This window comes from Haliotis cracherodii, unplaced genomic scaffold (assembly GCF_022045235.1).
Source record: "Haliotis cracherodii isolate W230 unplaced genomic scaffold, xgHalCrac1.p SCAF_20, whole genome shotgun sequence".
NCBI classification, from domain to species: Eukaryota; Metazoa; Mollusca; class Gastropoda; order Lepetellida; family Haliotidae; genus Haliotis; species Haliotis cracherodii.
The window spans coordinates 18,310,222-18,337,466 of record NW_027266276.1 but is presented as its reverse complement, the minus strand read 5'-3'; the positions used below and the strand labels follow the sequence as shown (position 1 = coordinate 18,337,466).

At 38.9% G+C, this 27,245-nt stretch overlaps 1 protein-coding gene across 1 annotated transcript in view; it reads left to right on the top strand.

Moving 5' to 3' along the window:
- LOC139470055 (titin-like) overlaps positions 1-27,245 on the top strand; it is a 181,032-nt gene that overhangs the window by 45,712 nt on the left and 108,075 nt on the right. Inside the window, exon 6 of the mRNA XM_071252343.1 lies at positions 25,273-25,566. Coding sequence (XP_071108444.1) covers positions 25,273-25,566 — 294 coding nt within the window. The remainder of the gene's footprint in view (positions 1-25,272; positions 25,567-27,245) is intronic.

The following is a 27,245-nucleotide window of genomic DNA, read 5'->3' as shown; positions in this document are numbered from 1 at the left end:
CAGTGTATGGGACATTTGTGTATCTCCCCAAGTCAATTGCAAGTTTAAACTTGCTACATCTGAAACGAGTCATACATATTCTCAGATATACTGGTATGGTGAGTTTAAGATATTTTTCTACATTCAACAGGGATTTAAAATGTTTAAAATAAAAGGTATCAGATATACTATTTATAGAACTACACCATGATTGTTGAAGTTTATCAAATAATCTTTGCTTAAAACGATGAACAAATACCTTCACATTGCCAACATCTTGTGTTAACCATACAAAATATTCTTAATGTGAGTAGCCCATGTGGTGCGACCAGAATGGTCCAGTGATTTGAGCATTAAATAACATTGGCGAGGCAGTCTGCGCTCGTCAAAACGCAGCCTGCACCAATACTTGATGGCCTTTGTGGTATACACAAGCTGGAGAGGGGCTCTCCCGCACTCTCCTAAAACCATTGCATTGTTTGTTGTTGTCCCCCGCCGCGCGAAAGCGCGAAGCGGGGGATATAGTATTCACGACCGTCCATCCGTACGTCCCACCTGTTTGTTGCCGCGATATCTCAAGAACTAATCTTTGGATTGTCTTCATATTTGGAACTATGGTGTATATACAGACACCGCAGACACCAGTCGGTTTTGGTGACCTTGACCCTATTTTGAAGGTCACAGCAGGCAAATCTGCTTTTGGAGTTGGAAAACGGTGTTGCCGCGATATCTCAAGAACTAATCGCTGGATTGTCTTCATATTTGGTACTGTGGTGTATATACAGACACCGCAGACACCAGTCGGTTTTGGTGACCTTGACCCTATTTTCAAGGTCACAGCAGGCAAATCGCTGGATTGTCTTCATATTTGGTACTATGGTGTATATACAGGCTGGGGACATTTCGTCACTTTGTGACAAATACTTGTTTTACCTGTATTTAGAAACCATTTACACAATTTGTTCTGTACATTTTCAATAATTTTACAATATGAGATGCCCCATATTTCTGCGCCGTAACAGACAATTGGCACAATCATAGCATCAAATATCTTAACTAAATCTTGACAGGGTATATTACCAACTTTCTTTTGATATCTATATAATGTCATAATGGCCTTGTTACTCTGTGCAGCAAGAGTATTAAGTACCTTAGTCCAAACAAGTTTGGGCGTGAACACAATACCCAAATATCTATAAAACGACACGGTTTCAATATATACACTATTAAATTTCCATTTTTCATAATGTCTAAGGAGCCCGCCATTTCTGAATACCATAACTTTAGTTTTCTTCAAGTTTACCTTCATGCCTGTGGTATTGCAAAAATGTTCCAAGGCATTGATCTTCTTTTGTAAATTTAAAGGTGTATCAGCAATAGATGACGCGTCATCAGCAAACATAAGTGCATATATTGCTGGGCAGTCTTTAGTAATAAAGACAGTTTGTCCTCCATAATTTTCCATAAAATTTATAAGTTTATTTATGAATATTAAAAACATCTGAGGGCTGTTCTAACACAGGCACACAGTTTATTGTACATTGATGTAATAATAGACAAAAACTTTCCGCAGACACCAATATCAGCCAAACTCTGTAACAACATATTGTGATCAACATTATCAAAAGCCTTTGAGAAATCTACAAATAAGCAGTAGAACCTTCCTTTCTTTTTACATGCATACTTTTGGATAATGGCCTGTAGTGAAAATATATGATCTGTCGTGGAATAGTTGGGTCTAAATCCAGCTTGAGATTCGTCAATGATATGTTATCATCACACCACCTCTGTAGTCTAGCATTAAGAATAGATGTAAATACTTTGCATATGGTATCAATGAGTGATATGCCTCTATAATTGTTGGCATCATTCATATCACCAGACTTGAACAGAGGGCAGATGATACTTTTCCCCCACACATCTGGAAAGTTACCACTCTCAAAGATTTTGTTAAATGTAATAACTAAAATTGGTGTAATTTGTTTCTCTGAAGACTTTAAATATTCAGCCGCAATACCATCAGGCCCAGGGGATTTATTATTCCCAAGCTGGTTTATTTGACTTGATATTTCTTGTGCTAGAATAGGAATGTTAAATGTTAGATCATTATTGTCAGGGATATGGTACATACTGCTATCAAGTGCAAGATCCTGCCTAAAAAGAAGAGACATAAAATGGTTAGTCCATTGCTCAGTATTAATTGATTGAGTGACTGCATTAAATGGTTTACTATCCTTGAGCAGTTTCCAGAACAACTTTGGGTTGTCTCTTGCAGCTATCAGTTTTTCTCTCTTTGCTTCAAGAAATGAGTTTTTCTTTCTACTAAAAGCATTTTTAAACATTGATCTTAAGTGTCTAAAAAGTGAAAAATTTTCCCCATGATCTCTGTGAGCTCTCAGGGCTTTGTATTTGTCACGTTTAATTAATTCAAGTTCATCATTCCACCAGGGAGGCAGCTGATTTCTCCTGAAGTTAGAATTTAAACCATATACTTTTTTGGTGTGTTCTGCAGCTTCTTGATAATAACTGACTATACAAGATACTGCTGTATTACAATTATTATTAGCTAGTTGTAAGATATAATCATAATGCTCTACTAATATACCCTCAAGCTTGTGCAAGAAGGTTTCTTTAGCACCTTCATTCCACACATATTTCTCCCAACTGCTTCCACCTTCCTTTTCCAGATTACAGTTGGAGTTACTCCTTGTATTACCTGGATACCAAGGATACAGTCACTGACAATCTCAGTTGCCAACCAATCCTCCAATTTGAAATAAATATGTTATTCAGAACATATTCGTCAAAATGTATGATACAAATCAAATTCTTTTAAAGACATTTTATTAAATGAATGCTAACATTAAACATTGGTACCATATATACACATGCACAAAAGTTAAGCGTACCCACCATATTTGTGAGCTGTTACTTTTGGCACTTAAAGATGACTATTATAACGAGATGTACGATTGTTATAAGCCGTATATGTAAACCTCATGTGATGCAAAAGTTGTCCCAAAGCAAGTTTATCTTGTGTTCCAAAAGAATATGAGCAGAAAGAAATTTTACCGAAGACCAGAAATTGTAGGATAAGAAAACATTGAAAAACTTTTTTTGTCATGTAACTGTCATGATATCAGCAGACCATATCAGGTGTCACATAGACACCCTAGGGAGTGCAGAGTCTATTGCAAGACAGAAACGTCAGTAACGTGTGTATGATCCACGGACATTGACCACAGCTTCAACCCTACGCCTCATACTAAATACAAGTCGTTGAATGCTTCACTGAGGCAAACGGATCCATTCTTCATGAAGTGCGGCTTCAAGTCCAGCGAGATTTTGAACTGGGGGATCACGATGTCTGATTTTCCGACCAAGAATGTCTTCTGGATATTCCTTGGTGCAAAAGGAGTCTTACGTTGCCTCCAAACACGTATTCGACTACCAACAGTTCTTAGCAGCATTCGACACTCGTCAGACCAATGGATCCTTCTCCAGTTGGCCACGTTCCATGGACTACGGGCACGACACCAAATCAGACGATTCCGCATGTGCCTCTCGTTTTACTGGTCTTCTGGCGTTATAACCAGTCGCTCTGAGGCGACGCCTTACGGTCATCGTCGAGAGTCTCTGATGGGTAATCCACTGCAGTCTTAAATCTGTTGAGGTGACAAATGGATTTCGTCTGACTATCCTGAAAAGACGTCTATCCTCTCTGTTAGAGGTCTTTCTTGGCCTACCAGACCTATGCCTGTCATTGACATCATTGGTTTGACCATGTTTGACATTCAAACGAATGATAACACTGTGATGACGACCCATTTGTCTTGCAATGGCATGCCAGCATTTTTCATGCATATCACTTGCCATCTTTCAGCGTTCGTTAACTTTCTCCTCACCATGGCTGATTTTCAACCTCTACTGGAAGGGGAATCTCACACAGGAGCAAAATGCAACCACGTGTCTGAAACTTGAATCTCACTATTTATAGGGTAGGGGAACTGCAGCAACACGTAAAGCACGCTTTCCTTGTGGTATCTGGACAAATTTGGGTTCATGAAACTATGGAAGCCTAATTCAGTCATACATCATCATATTTCGTATTTCTGATTCCCACACGTGAAATCAAGATACTATGAATATGGTGGCGCTTAACTTTTGTGCATGTGTATAGTTGGTTTAAGTTGATTACATTTCTTTTGCATCACATATCGGGCATATGATCTAATCATGGGCTTGTAATCACTATATGGGATCAAGAGACGTGTCACAGATTAGTTACATACAGACTATGAATCGGCTCCAAGGCAAGTGAGTGAGTGAGTTAAACGTTAACGTCACATCGGCAGTATTTCAGCCATATCGTTACGAGACAAAATGATACATAAATAAGAAAGGTATTAAGACTGTACAAAATCCTGTTGTCGAAGGACAGTACAATAACTAGATGATCAAAGATTTTATTTGAAACTAGTTTCAGAGTACGTAAAACAATTAGTTAACAGCACAATATAAAAAGGGGCTATAGATCGCTAGCAACCAAAGTAAAGCCACCATATCAGGGACCATGGGGACTTCAATACGTCTGCTTCCTGCTCGGTTCCACAGCAGGATTTACACCATCGCTCTATTGTATGCCATTTTAGCCATCGATAACAAATACTTCTTTTAAAATTCTGGTATGCATAAAAATACCTTGATTGACGTGGAACTTACTTACCCCCTAAGGGGGGCGATAATTTTACGCTACTTCAACCTCTCCCGAGGGTACTCATTAGCACTACCAAACAAAGTGTCATCAGAAGATCACATATCTACCTTGTCCCTACTTTTGTAATGTAAGCCCAATGGATCAACCAAGTATGGAACAAAACCTAAGGAAAGGGCTAATTTACAAATGGCAGGAATTCAAATTTTAGTGTTCCTTAGATATTGGAGTGAGCAGAGGCTGAGAGATGGGCTTATACACATATACTATGGTATGTCACATTGGTGTAAGAAGATTTTATCACACATTTGTAAAAAGCTGTACTATATATCAAAAGTAGTAGATATGTAGACAACACTCTCACTCCTTGTTTGTCCCACGTTAATACATCACACTATATGATAAAAGAAATGACACAAGTCGATTAAAAAATATATATTTTCCTTGAAACATATTTTCAAGTAAACATTTCAAAAGTCTAAAGATTGCAATGGGAACCTATTTCAGATGTTTATCCTATGATAGTGAGTGAGTGAGTTATGGTTTATAGTCACATCGGCAATATTTCGGCCATATCGTGACTAAATCAAGTTATATATTCATGAAACACAAAAACTGAACTATAAAACCTGTCGACAAAGGACAGTAAAATAACTAGATTATCACGCCTATATCTAAAACTAGCATGTCATTATAAAATTTTAACTATTCATAACAATACAAAATATAAATGGGCTATAGATCACCAACAACCAAAGGTAGGTCACCATACTAGGTACCATGGGGACTTACGGTACTTCTGCTACCTACATGGTACTCCAGCAGGATTTACACCATCCCTCTGGCTACTGGTGATTGTTTGAGAGTTAAGCCAACAATCAAAATTACACGTATACTACGATTAAAACTATGGTAGAAATAAACATACTTTGAATGATGTGGTCTTACATACTCCCATAGGGGGACAATTATGTTACGCTACGTCAACCCCCTTGAGAGAAAAGCCACTTACAATCGCAGATATCAAATTTACTCATACCTATTTACATAATTACAAAACATGATCTTCAAAAATGTTGTAACAAAGATATTTCTTTTAAAAAGCAAATTATTAGATTAGAATTCACGCTGTTAAAAAGGTCCTTCATAGTTGATGCTTTGAAATATTTATCCCTTGTGATGAAAAATCAATGCAGTCAAGCAGGACATGCTTGACCGTGATTCTTTCATCACAAGGGATGCACATCGGAGGATCCTCATCTTTCAATAAATGCTCATGTGTATACTTGCTATGACCAATACGACATCGTCGTATCATGACCTCTTCAAAACTGGACTGACAGCCCCAGTAGGTATAACCGATAGTTGGTTTAATTTCATGTAATTTATTTATACCTACTTGCGCGTCCCACTCCTTTTGCATAAGGTCCCTGATGTAACATCTAATAACAGGCTTATAGCCACTGTATGGAAGAAGAAGTGGTGTCTCAGATGTGTTGAGAGCTGCTTTAGCTGCAGCATCAGCCATTGTGTTGCCAACAATTCCAACATGGCTGGGTAACCAACAAAAGACAATGTCGTATTGGCCAGTTGCAAGGGTATTAAATAATTCTAAAGTAGCAAGAATCAGTGGATGAGTCGAGTTGACGTTTTTTAGTGCCTGTAGGCATGACAATGAATCGGAGAATATGATAAACTGCTTTCATTTACTTTGATGTTGAATATATTCTAGTGCTGCCAGTATAGCATTGGCTTCAGCGGTAAATATGGATCTATGATCTGGTATTCTAGAAGATATAATTTTGGATCCAACGACTGTGGCACTAGCAGTTTTGCCACTATCTTTCGACTCATCAATAAAAATAGAGCGGTAAGAATCAAATTTGGATCTCAATTGAATATACTCCTGTTGGAAGACTAATTGGTTGGTTTCTTATTTTTTGAAATTTGCAAGTGTTAGGTCTACCTCTGGGTTGACTAGTTGCCAAGGAGGCGTAGAAAGCAGCTGATATGGTGCGATATTATTTAGATCTATGTTAGCTGCTATGATATGGGGCTTAAGTCTGATCCCAAGAGGTGGAACAAGTTTGGATTTAGTTTGCAACAATTCTACGTAAATGTGAGAGAAAACACAACTGTATGCTGGATAAGACGGATTTGAACGTAATTTAGCAATATATTGTAATGCGAGTTTAAGACGGCGTTGGTTGAGAGAAGGTTCGTAAACCACGTATAAACTATCAGCAGGAGATGTCGGGTAAGCTCCAAGACAAAGCCTCAAACCCTGATGATGTATTGAATCTAATGTAAATTACTTTTACAGGCTCCACCATAAAAGATGGAACCATAATCCAGTTTTGAGCGAATAAGTGATCTGTATAAATGGAGAAGGGTTTTCTGATCCCCTTCCCATTTAGTGTTTGAGACGACTTTCAGTAAGTCAAGTGCTATCAAGCATTTTGTTTTCAGATTCTTATATTGTGGTAGGAATGTCTGATGACGATCAAAAATAAGTCCGAGAAACTTGACCTCCTCAACTACTTTGATGGGGGTGCCAGATAGAAACAATTCTGGGTCCTTATGTGGTCTATATTTTCTGCAGAAATGTATACAATTAGATTTATTTTAGGAAAATTTAAAGCCATTGGCCAGCGACCATTTATGTATTTTATTCAGACATAATTGCAGTTGTCTCTCAATAGCATGCATGTTTTTACCCCGACAAGATATACTGAGTCAAATTAAAAACTTCACATTTTTTAAAATAATCCCATATATGATTTACAATGGACAAATGTATCAGAGAAGGTAATTTTTAATCATTAATGTCCAAAGAAGGATTTTAATTAACGGTGGTAACCATAATTTGTTCCAAGCACCTACGGTATTCGGTAATAACATCAACAGTTTAAATCATAAGTCCCAAGCACGAGAATCTGATGGCACACAAGTTCAGTAGCGTGTATGGCCACCATGTGCGTTGACAACTGCCACACAACGCCTCCGCATGGACTTTGTGATGCTTGTGAACACATGATTGGGAAGACGAAGCCATTGTTGCTGCAAAATGGTGCCAAGATCTTGCAAATTCTGTGACGTCCAGTCCATGACGTTGACTCCCGTTGACTCATCAGCAAATCGAAGATTAAATCGGGATTCATCACTGAAGACGACTTGAGTCCATCGTAAGTGTCGCTGTGCCCACAATTGACGTTGACATCTGTGTAATTGAGTCAGAATCGGCCCGCAGTATGGCCGTCGTGCTTGAAGGTGAGCAGTTCTCAGACGGTGCGCAGTTTGCGCACTCACTCTACCCCTAAACAGTTCATTTCTGGTTGATACAGCCGTCAAAAATCGGTTACGGAGGTGAGGTAAGACATCTGACGATCCTCTGCATGTGACGTCACACGTGGTCGACCTGGCCGAGGACGATCAGCGGTGTTACCCGTTTGCTGTAGACGCGTCTGTAAATCATAAACAGTCCGTCGACTTCAACCCATCGTCCTTGCGACTTCAGCTACGGACGTTCCCGTCTGCAACATGCCGATGGCACATTCACGTTGCACATTTGAAAGGCGTGGCATGACAAATGGCCGTAAAGACTTTTGTTTTCTTGTGTTTTTCTTTTTTTGTTAATGACTTCTAACAAGTATGGCTAAAAACACGTGCGGTATTATGGCCACGCGACCAGTTGCACGTGAAAAAGCACTTTTGCCACTATAGTGCTGTGCACATGATTTTGATCGATTCACCTGCACAAAAACGGGTGTTATCTGAAGACAAATCGTGGCCATTACTGTTTAAATACACAATAAGGGCCCACAATGATAACTGGTCAACGTGTTAAAATTTTAGGATTGTGAAGTTTTTAATTTGGTTCAGTATATATTGAAATCATCTTCAAACAGCGATCCATCTACTGAATCGCTATTTATCTATTTATCTAAGACTATTTATCTTGATACTGAATAGTGTGACAAAATACAGCCTTGTGGGACACCCTGATCCCGATTATAATGGTCAGACTGGGTTCTACCAACACGGACTTGAAATTGCCTGTCAGTTACAAACTGGGATATAAAATGAGGTAAACGACCTCTCAAACCAAAATCATGTAGATCCTGTAAAATGCTGTGCTTCCGGGTAGTATTGTATGCTTTCTCTAGACCGAAGAATATTGATACTACGTGTTGTATATTTACTATAGCATTTTTAACAAAGGATTCGAACCGTACTAAATGATCTATAGTACTTCGGTTTTTCCGGAAACCACATTGAATATTAGTAATAAGATTGTTTGTTTCCAGATTCAAAACTAATCTGTTATTTACCATTCGTTCCATGGTTTACAGACACAACTGGTTAACGATATAGGGCGATAATTTGAGGGATCTGTATGATCCTGGCCAGGTTTTGGTATGGGGACTACAATGGCATTGTGCCACGAAGGAAGGACATTCTCTGAAGTCCATATCTGGTCAAAAATGTCTCAAAGGGTTTCGAGACGTGTCTCAGGCAAATGTTTCAAGAGCTGATAATGGATATTATCATCTCCTGTTGCTGTATCATGAGCTTGTCCAAGGGCAGTACGTAGCTCATGTAATGAAAATACTTAAATAGTCTTCACCATTGTCCGAATTAAAATGTATTTTTTCTTTTCCTGTTGTTTCTGGTATTTTCTAAACTCCGGGACATCATTTGATGATGATGAATGTTTGGCTAACGTTTCTCCAAGTTTATTTGCAATGTCAGTTTTCTGATTACCATCCTTAAGATGATGAACAGAAGATTTTGAACCTTTGCCTTTTATTTCCTGGACCATGTTCCACACCTTGAAAATGGGTGTACGGGAATTTATTTTGGAGACATAGTTTCTCCAAGATTGTCGCTTATTTTGTTTAAAAGCACGTCGTGCCTTGGCATTTGTAATTTTAACCCTATCCAAATTATGGACTGTAGCATGTCGGCGAAAATATTTTTCTGCTTTCTTCCTACACTTCCTGGCCTGTTTGTAGTCATTAGTAAATCATGGTTTACGAATATGGGGATTTGCAGAGGACTTGGGAATGGTTTGGTTAGCAATGTCATTCAGTAAATCCGAAAATAGCTGTAACGGATCTGGAATATTCTGGAAAATATCATGTTTTAATTTGTCAGTACACATTACCTCATATAAGGACCAATTAGCCTTGGTAAAGTTCCACCTGGATGATGGTGGCTCATCAGTAGGATTAACAGTTTTAAGTATAGTGGGAAAATGATCACTCCCGCAGAGGTCATCATGGACTGTCCATGCAAATTCATTATACAAGTTTGAGTCTGTGAGTGACAGATCGAGGGCAGAATAAGTTCCAGTGGCTGGATGTAAATAGGTGCTCGAATCATCATTAAAGATACATAAGCTATTGTCAGAAAGAAAATCCTCAATGATTTTTCCTATATTATTAGCATTTATATTTCCCCACAGAGGGTTTTGTCCGTCACCAATGATAATGCAGGGCTTTGGAAGTTGATCGTATAGATTTTGAAGATAAGACTGTCGAAGATCAGAGGAAGGAGGGATATATAAGGAGCACAGCGTAAAAGCAATGTGCAGAGTCAGCCGAACAGCGACAGTTTGAAGATTGGTATTTAGAGCGACAGGGCTATGTATGATGCCCTGCCGCAACAAGATAGTTGAGCCTCCTGTTGCTTTATCCTCAGGAGGAGAAAAGGAATGATAATCATCGTACTGTCTTAAGGTGAACTTATCTGTACTTTTAAGATAAGTCTCTTGAAGACGGAGTGCTGCCGGTTGTAAATCTTGTATCAATAATTGAATCTCATTGAAATTATGTCTAAGTCCTCTGCAATTCCATTGCAGTAGATTGGACAATTGAGTCATGGTGGCTCAATTCGAGATCTTTCACGTGAATGTTAGGAGGAGCTACGTGATCGGGGCATTTGACCGCACAAACATACCTATCTCAACTCAGAGTGGAGCAGATACACTGAGGTTTGTGAACACAGGTGATCTGTGACCTTTCGCCTTTAAACACAAATATTGTAGCGAGATGGCCTGGGTGCTGTCACGACTCTAGAATCTTGCAGGAGAGCAGCATAAACGACAAGTTTGAAAACGGTGATGTCCAGGGTTACCTACTAGGGGATCCATAGCATCCATGTTTGCCATACTTGCTCAGTCCTATCAATAATCTACGCTGAGAGACGCTACAGCTCATCGCTATATAAAGGAAAGGGTACGATTGGGATATTATTCAACAATTGGAAAAGTCGTTCTCCGTGCCTGTCTTTGTTACCTTGCATGAAACGTGATACAATATGTTGCGTCACCAAAGCATGTGCTGTTTTGCACAATATTGCAGTGCTCAGAATTTACCTGACTTTGAACAAGACGATGATGACGAAACCGATCATGACGACCACAACGACAACAATGTCCCGCCAGGCATTGACAGACAGTGCTAGCGCAGGTTTTCAATGAGACTTCTTTGACTTACTCGCACCACTTATTGTGTAATGGAGAATTGTAATAAAATCTGAATTCCCCCAAGAAAATAGAATCTGTAGTTTACCAAGAAAGTGTTATCCCAAATATAATGTTTAATTTGATCACTTTCTAAATGGCATTGCATATTCATAGCTTTCGGCCATTGGAGCCGTACCAACTTACTCTTGTCAGAGACGTACACAAATTACGTGATCTAGACTATCTGTTGTCTGACTTTCATATTTCTGGAAGTCTCGGTGGCTGTGTGGGTTAGATTGCTGTCTTTGTGTTCTGGCGATTAGGTGCCTCAATCTGGTAGTGTGGGTTCGAATCCCGGATGGGACTAAACCCAAGAAAGTACTAGAATCTGTACTTTACAAATAAGGTGTTATCCCAAATAGAACATTTGTTACATTTGACCACTTTCTAAATGGCATTATGATTGTGTATTCATATATGAAATGTTGTTATGACTATGTTTTCATATCTGCCGAATATTACTTAGGTCTATACATATTACCAGCACATGTCAGTGATAAAAAAAGGTGACACAAGCAGTTAAACCATCGCTAAACTATTCAGGTATATATTTTTTAGCTTAAACTGTTTTTTTAGACTAGATGTTTTGTCTATGTCAAAACTACATCTGAACCATGTACGATCATATGACCCTTAGAGATCTAGAGAGTTCAAACAGGAAGGGTTATTTTAGGAACGGAAAATTTGCAATTGTTGATTCCGAGCCCGTTACATTGAGATGGACATACATGCAACATGTGGGAAACTCTAAGAAGCGTTCCTCTAGTTCATAGAACACTGAATTCTATGACACTCGCTCTAGTGCGAGAGAGACACTACTACTACTACTACTACTACTACTACTACTACTACTACTAATCATAATAATGAGTATAGATAGCGTTTAACTCCACGCCTAAGCACGTTGAGTTGGGGTTTGTATGAAGAAAGGATTTCAGCATTCTTCAGACAGTTTAGAAGTTCTTTCCATTTCATTGAATCTTGGAACATCTGGCAGTTGCTTTGAGCTTGTTCTGAGACAACGCTTTGGTTGACATTGGGGGGAGCTGTTCTAAGTATACACTGGTATGACAAGACAATATTTTGTAATGATTGTACAAGTAGTCAATGTAGAGATCTTACGATGTTCTGAGCTTTCAAATTTTGATGCCATGATAACCATACGGGCAATAGCCATGGCAGCGATATCAATCATCTATCTCAGCATTGGTTTCCTGTCCTTTATTGAAACCTTTAACTTCATATGATTGACAGAAACATGACATCATCATGTGACCTTATTTCCAGATTTCATTCAGTCTGATCTGTGTACTACAAACCATTGGAGATCGTCGCGTGGTGTTATTGTACTGATTTAAACGTTATTTGTTTAACTTGTACTTGAAGAAATCATTCATAAAGCAAAATGCTGTCTTTGTTTTTGTATGGTTAATATGTCACAGCTGGTGGTTCATCTTAGCTTTGTGAAAGGAGATATTTACTCATGTTCTATTTTCAGGATTTGAAAGTGTTTGACATAAGTTGTTATAATTTGTTTACCCGTCTTTAGTCCCATCACAAAGTAGACACCATTTTATGGATAACAACTTCTTTAATACTTATACCGTTGTCAAGCAAGACTGAATGAGGGTTACTTACTTATATTGGAGATTTAACGTGCGCTTTCCGACTGCAAGCGTATGTCGCACACGGGCCCGGCCAGGCCATTTAATGTGTTTCAAAAAAGGGGAAAAGTGAGTTTGTGCAACCCAGGAGGGGGCTTTAGGGGTTACTTATATAGTAATTTTGAAATTTTGAGATTTGGAAAGAATGCCAAGAGTGGGTGGGGGACGAACTAAGGGAGCTGTGTGTGTTGGGTGGTTATCAAATAAGGTAGTTTTGGTTTTAATATTTTATTTGGGGTTTAAATGCGACTAATTAGTCCTGTTTTTATTAGGTATATGCCTAAGGCTTTGAATTTTTCTAATTTATTTTGTGGATTTAGGATTGATTCTAGTGTAAGTCCGGTTTTAAGATTTAGGGTGGTCTGTAGTGTTGTTCGGTGTGTTTGGTAGTGTGTGCAGTGAATGAGTACGTGTTCTGGTGTTTCTTGTTGTTTGCAATGTGGGCAGTTTCCTGTTGTGTGTAGTTTAGCTATTTTACGGTGATTATTTAGTTTGGTGTGGCCTGTTTGTAGTTTGGTAATTATTCTGTCGATTTTTTTGGATGGTTGTAGTATTTTGGGTTTATTTAGGGTTTTTTTGAGTACTTTCCTGATTTGGCTATTTGAGTTTTGGTATATATTTTGCCATTTTTTGTTAATTTTTTGTTTATTGACACTTTTGATTTCTGATTTTGAGCTGGGTAAGTTTAAGCTTATTTCTGGGAGTTTAAGGGATAATTTTGCTGCTTTATCTGCCTTTTCATTTCCAAAGATTCCTACGTGGGCGGGGATCCAAATGAACTCTATTTGTTTACCTACCTTAGTTAAGTTGTTTGAGCTATTGAGTATTTGATTTATTAGTTTGGGGCGGTTTTTAGTGTTTTTATTTTTGAGGGCTTGTAGTCCACTGAGAGAGTCGGTTAGGATGAGGATTTTTTGGTGTTTTTTAGATTGCTGATTGTGTAGTGCTGAGGCCATGCCCATTAGTTCGGCCGTGAATATGGATTGGTTGTTTGGGAGTCGGTAAGATTGTGTGTCTTTGGTTGGTTGTGCGATGTGGACTCCGAAACCTGTGTGTTTTGAGATCGGATCTGAGGATCCGTCTGTGTATATGTGACACCAATTTGGCCAATGTTCATGTATGTATGCTAGTGTGGTGGTTTTAGCGATGTTAGGATCGGTCTGTTTATTTAGTGTATCGGCTAGTGTTGTGTCTATTTTTGGTATTTTAAGTTTTGGAGTGAAGATATTGGATGATTTATTGTTTTGTTTAAGATTATTTATTTTGTGTTCGTTTAGGTAATTGGTTATTCTTTGGGAAATTGGAGTAAGTAGTGGATGTTTCCGGGCTAGGGCTTGGTTTCTAGGGCTAATATTTTGTTTTATTAAGTTTTCGATTAGTGGGTTTGATTGGGACGCGGCCCAGAAGTTTAGGGTAAGTTGTTCCCTACGTAGTTTAAGTGGCATTTCTCCTGTTAAGGCCTGGAGTGAGGTGGAAGAGGTGCCATGTTGAGTTCGTGTGATTAGTTTTAGGGCCTGATACTGGATTGAGTCTAGTTTTTTAATGAGAGAGTTGTTTAAGGTGTCGTAAATGGCACTGCCGTAGTCTAGTTTGGACCTAATTAGTGATATATAGAGTGAGAGGAGGGTGTTTTTAGAGGCCCCCCAGTTGGAGCCGGTTAGGCATCTTAACGTGTTTAGGTCTTTGCTGCATCTGGTTACAAGGTTTTTAATGTGAGCATCCCAGGTGAGATGTTCATCGAAGATTAATCCTAAGAATTTGGTTTGTTTTTGGAATTTGATTGGTTTGTTGTTTAGTTGGAGGTTTAGGGTGGCGGGTTGCATATTTTTGTGTTTAAATACTATTCCTGTGGTTTTTTCTGAGTTTAGGGAGAAGCCCCATTTGTCAACCCATTTTTGTATTTTATTTAGAGATTTTTGTAGTAAGTTTTGGGCCATTTTAATGCTTTTAGTGCGGATCCAGAGGGCTCCATCATCCGCGAATTTTGATGTGTTTACTTTGGGGGATAGTCCCTCGAATAAATCGTTAATCATAATATTGAAGAGTGTTGGGCTTAGGATGCTGCCCTGGGGAGTGCCATTTTCTAGGGGACATTGGTCCGATAGCGTTTGGTCTATGCCCACGGTGATTTTGCGGTTTGTTAGGAAACTTTGGATGTAGTTAATTATTTGACCTTTAAGTCCTATTTTTTGTAGTTTTTGTATTAGCCCGTTATGCCAAACCATGTCGAATGCTTTGGAGAAGTCTAGAAAGATGCCTGTAGTATATTGTTTGTTAAGTTGGCCTGTTTTAATGTCCTGCTCTAGTCGGGCGAGGTTATCTAAGGTTGAGCGTCCAGGAGTGAAACCGCTTTGGTCTGGATTTATTATGTTGTTTTGTTCTAAGTAGTGTTGTAACCTGTTTTTGGCCATTGATTCCATTACTTTGCATAAGTTAGAAGTTAGGGAGATTGGTCTGTATGAATTAGCCTGGTCAGCTGGTTTATTGGGTTTGGGGATTGGTATGACCAGGGCTTGTTTCCAAGGTGAAGGGACCTGTCCGTTTAGATATATGAGGTTATAGAGTTTCAGAAGAGTTTGGAGTAGTTTGGGTGGTAGTTGTTTAATTATCTGGTATGAAGTAAGGTCTAAGCCTGGGGCTGTGCCCTTTTTCCTATTTTGTAGGACGTGGAGTAGTTCTTCCATTGTGAAATGGAGATTAATTTCTAGGTTATTATCTTTTGGCTCTTTGGTAAATTTGGTTTCTGCTTTTAGTTGTTCCTGGAATTTTTGGTTGAAGTTGCTATTGCTACTGACGGCCGAGAAGTGATTTGCAAGGTTATTAGCTTTTTCAGTGGGGTTTGTTGAATTGTTTACGTTGGGAGTTTTTTTATGACGTTTAATGCCCCTAATGGCGTGGATTTTGCGCCAAACTGTTCTGGCGTCTGTATGATGGTTAATTTCTTCGCAAAATTTTTTCCAGTCTCTTGTTTTAGCTGTTTTAACTAAGCTTTGTACTTTGTGATTTAGTTCATGTGCTATCTTTAGGTGTTTGAAGTCACGTTTGGCTTTATTGAATGCGGATTTGCGTTTACGCCTCGTTTGTTCTATCTCCTCGTTCCACCAAGGAACCGAGGGTTTGCCTATGCTGGTTGTTTTGAAAGGAATGGAGTTTTTAGCTGCGTTTATTATATAGTCAGTGAGGTTTTTACAGTAGATTTCGGGGTCGTTACTTTCTAGGTCAGCTAGGTTAGCCTGGTTGCAAATGTCCTGAAATTTGTCCCAGTCGGCTTTGTTGTAGTGGAATTTAGGTTCCTGGTTTGGGGCTGGTGATGGGATGTTTACGTCTCCTATAGTTATATTTATGGGGAAGTGGTCACTACCTAGTGGTACCCCGTGTACTTCCCATTGAATACTTTGGGCTAAATCTGGGGTGCATATGGTTAAGTCGATAGCCGACATTTTGTGGTGTATTTTGTCGTATCTAGTAGGTTGGTTGTTATTTAGTAGTATTAGGTCATTTTGTTCTATCCATTCTGAGATGAGTTTTCCGTGTTTATCTATTTTATCTTCTATACCCCAGGTAGGGTGGTGGGCATTAAAGTCTCCTAGGAAGATTGTAGATTTATTGCCTATTTGGAGGAGGGTGTTTAAATCCTCAGGTTTGACCTGTTTTTCTACCCAGTGGTATATATTTATGATATTAATTTTTTGGTTGTTATTTGTTATTTGGATACCGTTTGCTTCTAGGTTCGGTGTGTTTATTTTTAGTTCTTTGTAGCTTAAATCTTCCCTGACGTATATGATTAGGCCGCCTCCGGCTCTACCTGGGTTTGTTTTGGCTCGGTCAGTTCTTATTGAGTTATAGTTTGGTAGGGTGAATTTAGATCTGGTAGAGAATTTAGTTTCCTGTATACAGACTATGTGTGGACCTTTGTCTCGTTTGAATTTGGCTTTTAATTCCTGGCCGTGGGAGGCTAATCCGTTGGCGTTCCACTGAAATATATTTAGTCCTTCCATTTTGGGGGATGAGAGGTTATTAGTTTGTTTTGAGTTTTAGGTTTTGTTTAATTGGTAGCTTCCCTAAGTTGGGAGAGAAATAACTCAAAGGAGAGAGTTGTGAGTTTTAGTTTTTGTGCTACTGAGTGAAAAGCTTTAATACTAGCATTTGGTGAGTTTTGCTTATGCATGTAGGCTAGGAGTAGTGTGAGGTTATTAAGAGTTTTAGTGCTGGTTAATTGAGGATTTTTGCGCCTGAAGTTTTTGTTGGTTTTAGGGGCTGAGAAAGTGATTTCATTTATTTCCTCGGTGGAAGAATACTCGTCTTCGTCGGTTAGGTTGGTTTTTATTGTTTGAGTTTTCATTGGGGAGGCCTGTGGAGGTGTTTGTGGTGTGGGGTGTTGAGTTTGTGCTTGCGTGTTGGGTGTAGCTGTGGTTTCCTCAGTGTTTGAGTTTTTTTGTTGTGGTTGCTTGTGGGGAAGTGTTGTTGCCTTGTGGGCTGTAGAGTGTCTGGCTGAGGGTCGTTGTGTGCCTGTGGTTTTGCTGTTTGCTTTGCATGCGGGTGTTGATGTTATGGGGGAGTTGGTAGGTGGCTGTGAGAGGTGATGTGTGGAAGTGGTGGGTGCGGTTTCTATGTGGTTGCCCCAGATTGAATCCGAGAGTTTGTGTGTGGTGGTTGAGTGTGGTGTGGGAAGGAGAGGTTTGGATGTAGGTGGTGCATATTTTCTTGTTTGGATTTTGGCCGAATCTATGTTTATGTGTTTGTTGGCCTGTTGTGTTAGGGCATGTCTGTGCGGACACTGGTTTGAGAGTGATGTATGTTTTATGCATTTGCAATGGATGCACCAGGGAGAGCATGTACCTGGGCAATCGGTTTGGGCGCATTTTTTACATTTAGTTTTTTTGAATGTACATTGGGTGGCCGTGTGGTTATATCTAAGGCAGTTAGAACATTGTTTGACCTGTTTGATGTATGGTTTAACTTCTAGTTTAGTGTGGGCACCGAAAGAGATGTGATTAGGGGCTTCAGGAAATTTAGCAGTTTTTTTGAAGTTTACAATAACGATTGATGTAGGGACCGTTTTGCCGTTTCTGTTTGTTGTTATCCTGCGGGTGCTTGTTATTTGGGGTTGAGGGTATTGATTTGTGTTTGCTTCTTGGGTGTAGAGTTCTAGGTCTTCGGCTGTTTCTCTAGGGTTTACTCTTATTACCCCTCGGGTGAATTGCTGCCAATTTGGAATTTGTTTTGTTACGGTTACGTGAAAAATTTGTACTATTTTTTTAGCTGCATTGAATGAATCTTGATTTGGGAATATTATTTGGTAACCTTTATTTGCTTTTTTGATGTTGCTGTAATGGATTTTTTCGCGTTTAAACCATAAACCTATCCTGTCTGGTGAGAGTTGTTTAGTTAGGATTGATGCTGAGCCTGCGGCGAAGAAGTATAGTGCGAAGGTGGTGATGAAGGAAGCCGGGGAGGGTGTGGGAGAAGGTGGTGGAGTGGATGAGTCGAGCTTACGTTTTTTTGGGTTTGTGTATTGTGGAGGCGAGTTGGCTGGTTTGGTGGGGGTGGTATGTTCCATGTCTGAGCCATACTCGTCCGGAACAATGTTTTCGACTGTCCTCCCGGAGGTGTTGTGCGCTTCCGCGGGTGTGGGTAAATCAGGATCTGGGGTGTCTGCGTGTGAGATGATGCGTGTGTCTGTCATGTTTTGGGTGAGTTGAGATGTGTGGTGCCTGAACCCTAGAGATTTATTTTTTTGCTGGAAGGCTGGGGTTGGTGAGACAAGTGGAAAGCTGGGATTAGGAAATATTAAGTCGAAGGAGTGGAGTGATAGGTGAGTGGTGGGCGTGGGTGGTGAGTAGGAAAAAGCGTGCGTTGTGAAGGGGGGATTAGGTGTTTTGGGTTTTTAGGTTTTTAGGAGTTGGGTCAAAGGGTGCGTTTGAGTGGTGGGCGTGGGTAGTGAATAGAAATGAGAGCGTGCTGTGTTAAGGAGATGGGGGAGGGTAAGGTGTTGGTTTGAGACTAAAGGGTGTGTTTGAGTGTTGTTGTTGTTTTTTTTAAGGATTTAGGGGTTTTGTGATTAATTTGGTGAGAGTGATAAGAGTATGTGAGTAAGGATGAAAGGATAACGTGATGATAATTACCGATGGTGAAGTTTCCTTGGCTGGCTATCAGGCAATGCTCTGTGCTGGCTTGGGAAGTGTTGCTCGCTGGGAGTACAAACTGCAACTGATTGTCTGGCCAAGACTCGTTTATTTACAAACCGCTGTCCTGTAGCTGGAACACTGCTAGGTTCGGCGTTAAACAACAAACAAACAAACAAACAAACGGTGAGAGTGATTGTAAGAGTATGTGAATAAGGCTGAAAGGATGACGTGATAATTACCGATGTTGGAGTTCTCCTTGGCTGGCTATCAGGCAATGCTCAGTGCTGGCTTGGGAGGTGTTGCTCGCTTGGGGTACAAACTGCAACTGGAATGAGGGACTTTGTACAGAATATATATAGTAGGTGGAGTATTAACAGTAGAGGATTAACTATAACAACAATTGCATACATGAGTGGGACAACATGAGTAAGTTATGACAACAGAAGGATAGTACTGTCACAATATGATGGACAGAGAACACATAGGTGGAAGCCATTGGGACATGAAGCCAATTAAACAGGATCTATATATATCACTCAGTTTATACATTGTTCATTCATTAAGATAATACAAGTACAGATACAATAAAATGTCACTAACAACTTCAATTTCATAACTTGTTCGTTTCATGCCTGTTCATGCCTGTTACAGATAATACAGTAAACAGTAGGGGTATAAGTCACTGTTTTCTTCCAGATATAATAAACATCGAAACAATTATTGTATATATAGTTTCTAGATCTGCATTTTCATACTGTTTAAGAAACACGTTTCCCCACTTTTCTATGCTACCTGTTTTAGAACAGCTTGGGTCCAGTAAAGTTTGGGAGAAAAAATTACTTCCTTTTATTATTATTATTATTATTATTATTATTATTGAGCATTCTTATATTTAATTGTGTTAATGGGCACTCCATTAATCCTACTGGATATTTTACAGTTCTTTTTTAATGTGTTACATTTAAATGAATGAAAATGTGTTTTAATTCCATACCTCACTTCCAATTCTGTAATGTTACATGATCCCTGTTTTCATTTAGAATGTCATTGCTGTACACTATTCCTTCCTTAAACCGCTCAGTATGACATATTAGTTTATCTGCTGTCATAATAAGAGAGTTAACTGACTATTAATGCCCAATTGCCATCCTTGTCGAACTAAGCTAGAGTTATGTAATTATAATTTTGCTTAATTGACCTGTACATCCTTAGTCCAATCGAAATCGCGTACCAAAACTGACATCCGGTTCATAAACAACATGGAAACTGCCGTGCAGATTTAGGCCGATTGCAGCTTTTGCAAAGCATTTTCACTGTCAACTTGGCATCGAAAGAAATGTCCCAACAATTTTCGTGTTTTTCTGATTTGATGCACTTTGCGAGGTGAGGTCCGTTTTATTACAATAAAGATCTTGAGTATCGATCAGATCTTCATGACCGGGCACCGCCATTTTGTTTGAAGCAAATGCAAGGATATGAGAGGTGTGATCTGATTTATCAATAGAAGTCAAATAACTCGTAATAGCCACTGGTGGCGCTTCGATTGAGCCACGAAATTCCGACAAAAACTGGACTTTTACAGCTAGGTAACTCCCTTAACGCCGATCTGCATAAAACTCACTAACAAGCAAAAAGTGATAATCATTTTTCCTACATCCAGAATTACATGTTTTACAACTTCTATCTTCGGATTGATTTATCGCATACATAACGCTATCCAATCTGTGACGAAGTGAATAAGGTTGCTTCGCGATTTACAGACATGACCAAATGGTTAATGAATCCATAATTCACTCGACAGTGATAATTACTGATCATCTCTCCGTCATTGATTTACGTGGCACAAATGTCTATGCCCTGACTCCGTTACAAGGGTGAACTTCACATAGAAAGATTTATCCTACAATATAAATGTGATATATTTTTTTTATCATTGTCACCTTTAATACTGATACAGTTTTGCCATCAATGTTGGAAGGACATTATCCCAGTTCCTTAGAGGTCCTTCTCTTGGCTGTCCAAAAGGTTATCTACGTTACAACGGCTATGACATCATCATTCGAGTTGAAATGGATTCTGTCTAAATTGAATTAAAAAAAAAAAATTATATGAAGAATTTGTACAGTGCATTTTCCAATTAACAACTACTCAGACACCTAATGCCCAGCACACAGAGTCTCACCCTTGCAGTGATGGAACTCAACCCTTAAAGTACCAGACTCTGTATTTTACTGTGTGTTATCCCAAGTATAACACGTTACATTTGACACCTTTTAATGGCACTGTGTGTTAAAACATATCTGGTTTTGTAGCTGAAAAAACCCTCATCCTCAATAAAAGGTCTCCATATCAATAGGGTCATCCTCATCAATACGGAGTATTTCGTGAGCAAAGCCATAATGTTTTACACCGTGACACAAGCATGATAGACAGTATGCCTGTAACACTTATTCATTAATAATCATTTCAGATCTTCCATTTCAAGATGTATGGTGCAAGTCACTGTGTCATATCCACTGTGATATGACTGAAATAGTAGTTGCTGTAATATAAAATGAGTGAGTGAGTTGGGTTTAACGCCGCTTTTAACGTTATTCCAGTTATATCATGGCGTGTCAGCTCGAAGTGATACACGTCTCGGACGTTTACCACTTTGGTGAACCCATGAGCACGGATATGGTGATGACAAACCTAGAAACATAATCGGGGCGAATCGGGATTCGAACCCACAATCAAAGGTTTCTGGCGTGCCCAAGGGACGCAACTCTGCACAGCGCTTTAGACTTCTTGGCCACCAGTGCCCCCTGTAAATAATAAAGAGGATATTTCATGTGTCGAGTGAAATATCATGTTTCTCTATAATATCTTCTTTCCCCCGTCACGAGCTGAGAGAAACATGACATTTCACTCGACACATGGAATATTCTATTTAATATATACTTTTTGTGTAGTTGTCTACCAGAAAATTAAATTATTTCATTACAAATGTAAAACCTTGAAACGTAAATTCTCCCTACCTAACACACAGTGACGGTTCACCACCCCTTTGCAACTTAAAAAGTAGTTTCTTGTTTGCAAAATCATAAAAATATGAACAAAAGTATAAAAAGATATTGACGGTCACGATAATTCATTGTCATACATTTCGATATGATTATATACAAAATCAACTTTAACCAAAAATATTCTTAAATACTAGGAGACCGCTGAGAGAAGAGAAAGAATACACTCTGGTCAAGTAACAAAAATGACGCTTTGCGAAACGAACAGTCTCGATTGACGAGTTATATGAGAGATTTACAGTTGATAACGAAACATTACATTTTCCAGCGAAGATTAAACGTCTGGATTGATATTAACTCAATAAATGACCATCCTTAATTATTTTGCCTTGTCAATGTGGAACTAATGTAAAAAGAACGTCAACAATTGCGTAGACACTTCTAACAAAAGGAGACACAAAGGGGAAGAATCTCTTGTATGACAATAGTTCCGTCAAAGGCTTAAGTTCACTGCAGTGTAATATCAAGTGTAATGTTCACTGAAAAGAAAATATCACTTTTCTCAAATTCAGAAAAATTCTGTATATAATAAGAAACGCCCATTCAGCATAATTTATTCTTACTTGAAAAAAAACACATAAACATGCTTCTATTGTCAAAAGACAAGAATTATATATCAATATCATTACAAGTTATGCCATAAATGAAAACGAAAAAGAAGGTATTGTGTCCACAGTTTGGATGATGGGGTTCATTTGTTCAGTATTTGATCAACTACACGTATCAAGAATGAAATCCGCATATCATCAAAACTCCCCTTAATCCTTCAGAATGTCACAACTGTAAGTCAGTATTGTGTTTACCCACCACAGTAATCAATATACTCGACGACGAGAAGATGTGATACGTCTGATCACAAGAAGTGGGATTCATTGCCATTCTTCTCAAAGGGCCTGTGCTAACTGATGTTTGTTATAAGGGCGACCTGGTTGTGTTCTAATTTGACAGTCAAGGTCATCCCAAAAGTGTTCTAAAGGTGATAGGTCTGGTGATTAGCCAAGGCAAGATGTATTGGGCCTCGTGTTATCTTGTCCTGTTCTGTTGCACGAACGTTTGTACAACAGGTTGGAGAGATTCGTCAATGTAACTCTGTCCCAATGACGTTTCCTTCCAAAATCATCAGATCTGTCTTGACTGGACTAATGATGACACATTGCAGGACTAATGATGCTACATTGACATGGCTGGCTACAGATGAGTCACACTGTAAAAAGTAAGAGAATAAGGTCTAGAATAATATTTTATCAGGAGGATATCCCGATCTATATTCACAACAGATTTCGCTTATTCTACACACAAGATTGCCAGATATTATAGGAATTTGCACACTTTTCAGTAAAGTTTTTGTGACAGTCATACTAACTCCTTCAGATAATCTGTCATGTCATGCCTTGCTGAAGAATATGCCCAAGTCATTAAGTTCAGGTATGTCTAACGGCTTGTCAAGGAACGTTTCAAAAAGACAGATTATGTCAAACTGTTTTAGGTTGCTTGTTAGAGCTTGCTTAAAGTTCCACGATAGTATATTTACAGTTTGGTGTGGAGTAAGTTCATGTTCATAGATAGCGGATAGTTGTTGTTCTTTAGCCCGGTTGATGTCCGAGCTTGACTGTTCATTTTGCTTGCCAATGCATAACATTGCCTTTCGTTGATTTGGAGTAGATGTCGATGCCGAAGGTTTGAACAAAGTTGTTCCGGCCTTGGAAGTAGTAGAAATGTTCTGTTGGTCTCTCTGGTATTCACGTTAGCCTCGGTTTGAAGTATCTTTAGGCCGTAGGGGTTTAAACATTAGTTTCCAACTATAGTGTAAAGCATGTTTTCCGTTCTCGCGTTCGCCTATCGCCTGTGCTTAGTCAAGTCATTGGATATACCTACGGAGGATTTAGTGAAATTTTCTCTATTATGTAGTGTCTTCACTCTGTCCTCTGTTAGTGCAGGCTTAGCTATTAGTGGCCATGGCCGTCCACTGTCCTATTTATGACCCATACGGTACCCACGTAAACTCAGAGAAGAGTTCAAAGAGTGACATGTTCTGTTGGTAAGGTGACACTTTTTCACTCTCGCACCCTGTACATCATAGAAGATCACATGTGAAACATGTCTCACGGCGACATGGAAGTAAGAGTGTAAAATAAGCTACTGTCAATCTGTTTATGATATATATGTATGAAGAATTCAATACGATATTCAAAACACTAACGCACATGTAGCTTTTCGTTTACAGAAATCGAGAGACAAATTCAAGGTGAATGTTAGTGTATTTGAGTTGATCCTATAGGAATTGTACACTTGTACCGGACAAGGCTTTTATACCACCGGTCTCGTAAAAAAGCATAAGGCCCATAGAACATACTGGACGTTAATAGTGCAGGGACGACGAACACTCTGTTCTCTATGGTAGCGGAGAGGAGACATTGCTTTCTCGCCTTCAATTGAAGCAATTGAACGAAGCGAGAGAGTAATAAAGCGAGTAAGTGATAGTGAGAGAAAGTGATATTTCCCGTAATGCCGTACATTAAAAAGTTTTAGTGATCTATTCCTAACAATTTCAGTGCCATTTTTCCTTTTATACCTATAATTTTTCAACATTTTATAGTAGATTAATTTGTTAGAAATAGATACAGAATTCTAAACATTCCTAAAACGTGAAAACGACCATTGAAACAACGCATGAAAATGCCCCACCTTAAAATAGAATAGATGAATTGAAGACAAATGAATACATGAGACTTGCTGGCGTTCCATGATATATTATTTTGGTACTCAAACTGCACACGCATATATAGTGGAGGGACCCATAGCAATCTCTGGTTGGTTAACGTTTGAATAAATAATATTCATGCATTGTTCCTGGTTGTTACAATATACTCATAGATTATCCAACTCATGTCTACCTGAAAGCGGATTATGGTCATAAATAAACAAAGGATGGCATTCATTTGCACCAGCAGCATTTCAAGTAGTTTAATGATCAACAGCTCATTTGTTATTTTTTAAATATCAAAATGAGTTTTTTAAATACTTAATATATAATTAAAAACATATGCTATTTTATACCAATAAATAATGTATTCTTGATCAATTAACTTCCATGTGACCGTGTGTAAGTGCATGTATTTGTTTGCGTGTTCACGAAACCATCATCTGCAAACATTGTTGAAACGTTAACCCTTAAACATATTTGCTTTTTTTTCAGATGCCCCGGTCTGTAGCTCTCTTCAAAATCCGCACTTGTCAGTGATAGAAGGCGAGAGGGTGACCTTTAACTTATTAGTACCAGCTTACCCGAAAGTCTCCTCCGTACAGTGGTTGTATCAGGGAAATCCCATCAACCTAACCAACCCAAGATACAGTGGTGGCACAGTCGCCATACCGTCTCTTACTATAGCCTCTGCTGCCAGGGATGACGCCGGGCTGTATAACTTCACGGCTAGCAACACTGTCGGTGGGCTTGAAAAATCAAACTGCACAACTAACCTCACTGTTTACTGTAAGTACCCCAGATAGACGTACAAATTTCATTCCTTGATCCAAGTTGCACGTGGGACTAAACGTGGTGACCAAAGATATTCTTACACATCTATCTTCAAAGGCTCGCGAAAGTTGGAAACATGAAAACAAATGTCATCTTACTTTTTTGGAGGAAACACTATGTGTCATGCTTGACTTTACATTGATAACATCAATACATGCAATTTGGGAATTTTAGCAAAAAAAAGATATTGTGCCAGATTGTTTGAAAAAATATTTATGCTTCAGATTGTTGGCGGGAAATAAAAATGTTCTGTCACAAAAAAATTGTTGTTGAAAGATGATGTTATTTTCAGATTTTAGACATATAATTACTATCTAAGAAATATCTTGGCACAATGAAGTTACAAAATTAATGCTTGTGTGAATATTGAGATTTAAATAGAGCTCCTGATTTTAAAGGTTTTGATGCTCCACAAGTGTTTTGAGCCATGAAAACTGAAGACAAAGACATGTCTTTATTTCCTTACATGCTCAGCAAGTGATTATATTTTGACTTCTTATTTTATTTTGAACCATAAAAACTTTAGTTAGAGCCATTGATTTTAATGTCTTTGATTGCTCAACAGTTTATTCTATTTTGAGTCATAACATCTTTAGACAGAGCTTCTGATTTTAATATATCTGATTGTCAGCAAGTGATTATTGTTTTAACCATAACGTTTTGAGACGGGGCCTCTGAATTTAATGCATTTGATGGTCAGGAAATATATACACCTAGAAATTTAGCACCACGGATCAAATGTCTTGTGTAAGATGAGACACTTGACTAATAAAACACAGAGAATGATGCAAATGTTTAATATTTTAATTGCAGTAATAACACAGTTTCGATAGTTCTGTATTGAGCAAAATTGATAAACACGAAAACTATGGATCTAGGCAGTTCCAATGTCAGGTATGAACGACCATTTCTGTCACAAAACGTTCATTGTTATCTTGCAAAGAAAATCACAATCCTGAAATTCAAACGCGAGTGTAACCGCCATGTGCCTGGATGACAGATTCTACCCTTCTCCTCATTCATCCAGTGAGTCTTCTGATATGATCAAGAGGTAACTGCTGCCACTCCAGATGCAATGCAGACTCTAAAGCTGCCACATTCTATTCTGGTGGATCCATTGCCTGCAGCCGACATCTGGATGCATAGCGAGCCAAGGCAAAATGTCAATAGAAATCCAGTCACAGCATGTACGTCGATAGGGGGCTAACATTGTCGTCAATAAACACAGCTCGAGTGGCAAGCGCATGATTGTCAGCATGTGGCACAACAACAGGATTGAGGATGTCCTGGATGTAACGATTACTGCTGTGGTAACGAGACCCCACCATAAGGGACTGTTGGTACACTGTTCCTGAGGGTATACGCAGTGTTTCTGTGTCTTCAAATCCGCATTCGCCCATATGTGACTTGCAAGAAGAATCTGCCTTTATCAGACCAATCCGTCGCCACGTCCTCAGATTCCAATGACGTCGAGCCATACACTAAGCAAATCGAAGTCTCTGATGGTGAGCAGTTAGCAAGTGATAACTGGTGTCCCTTCGTCAATTCAACCCAAATGATTTAGCCGGGTTTGCACAGTTCTGGTGGACAGATGCGATCGAGTTGGCATTTCTTAGAGCTTTACTCATATCAAA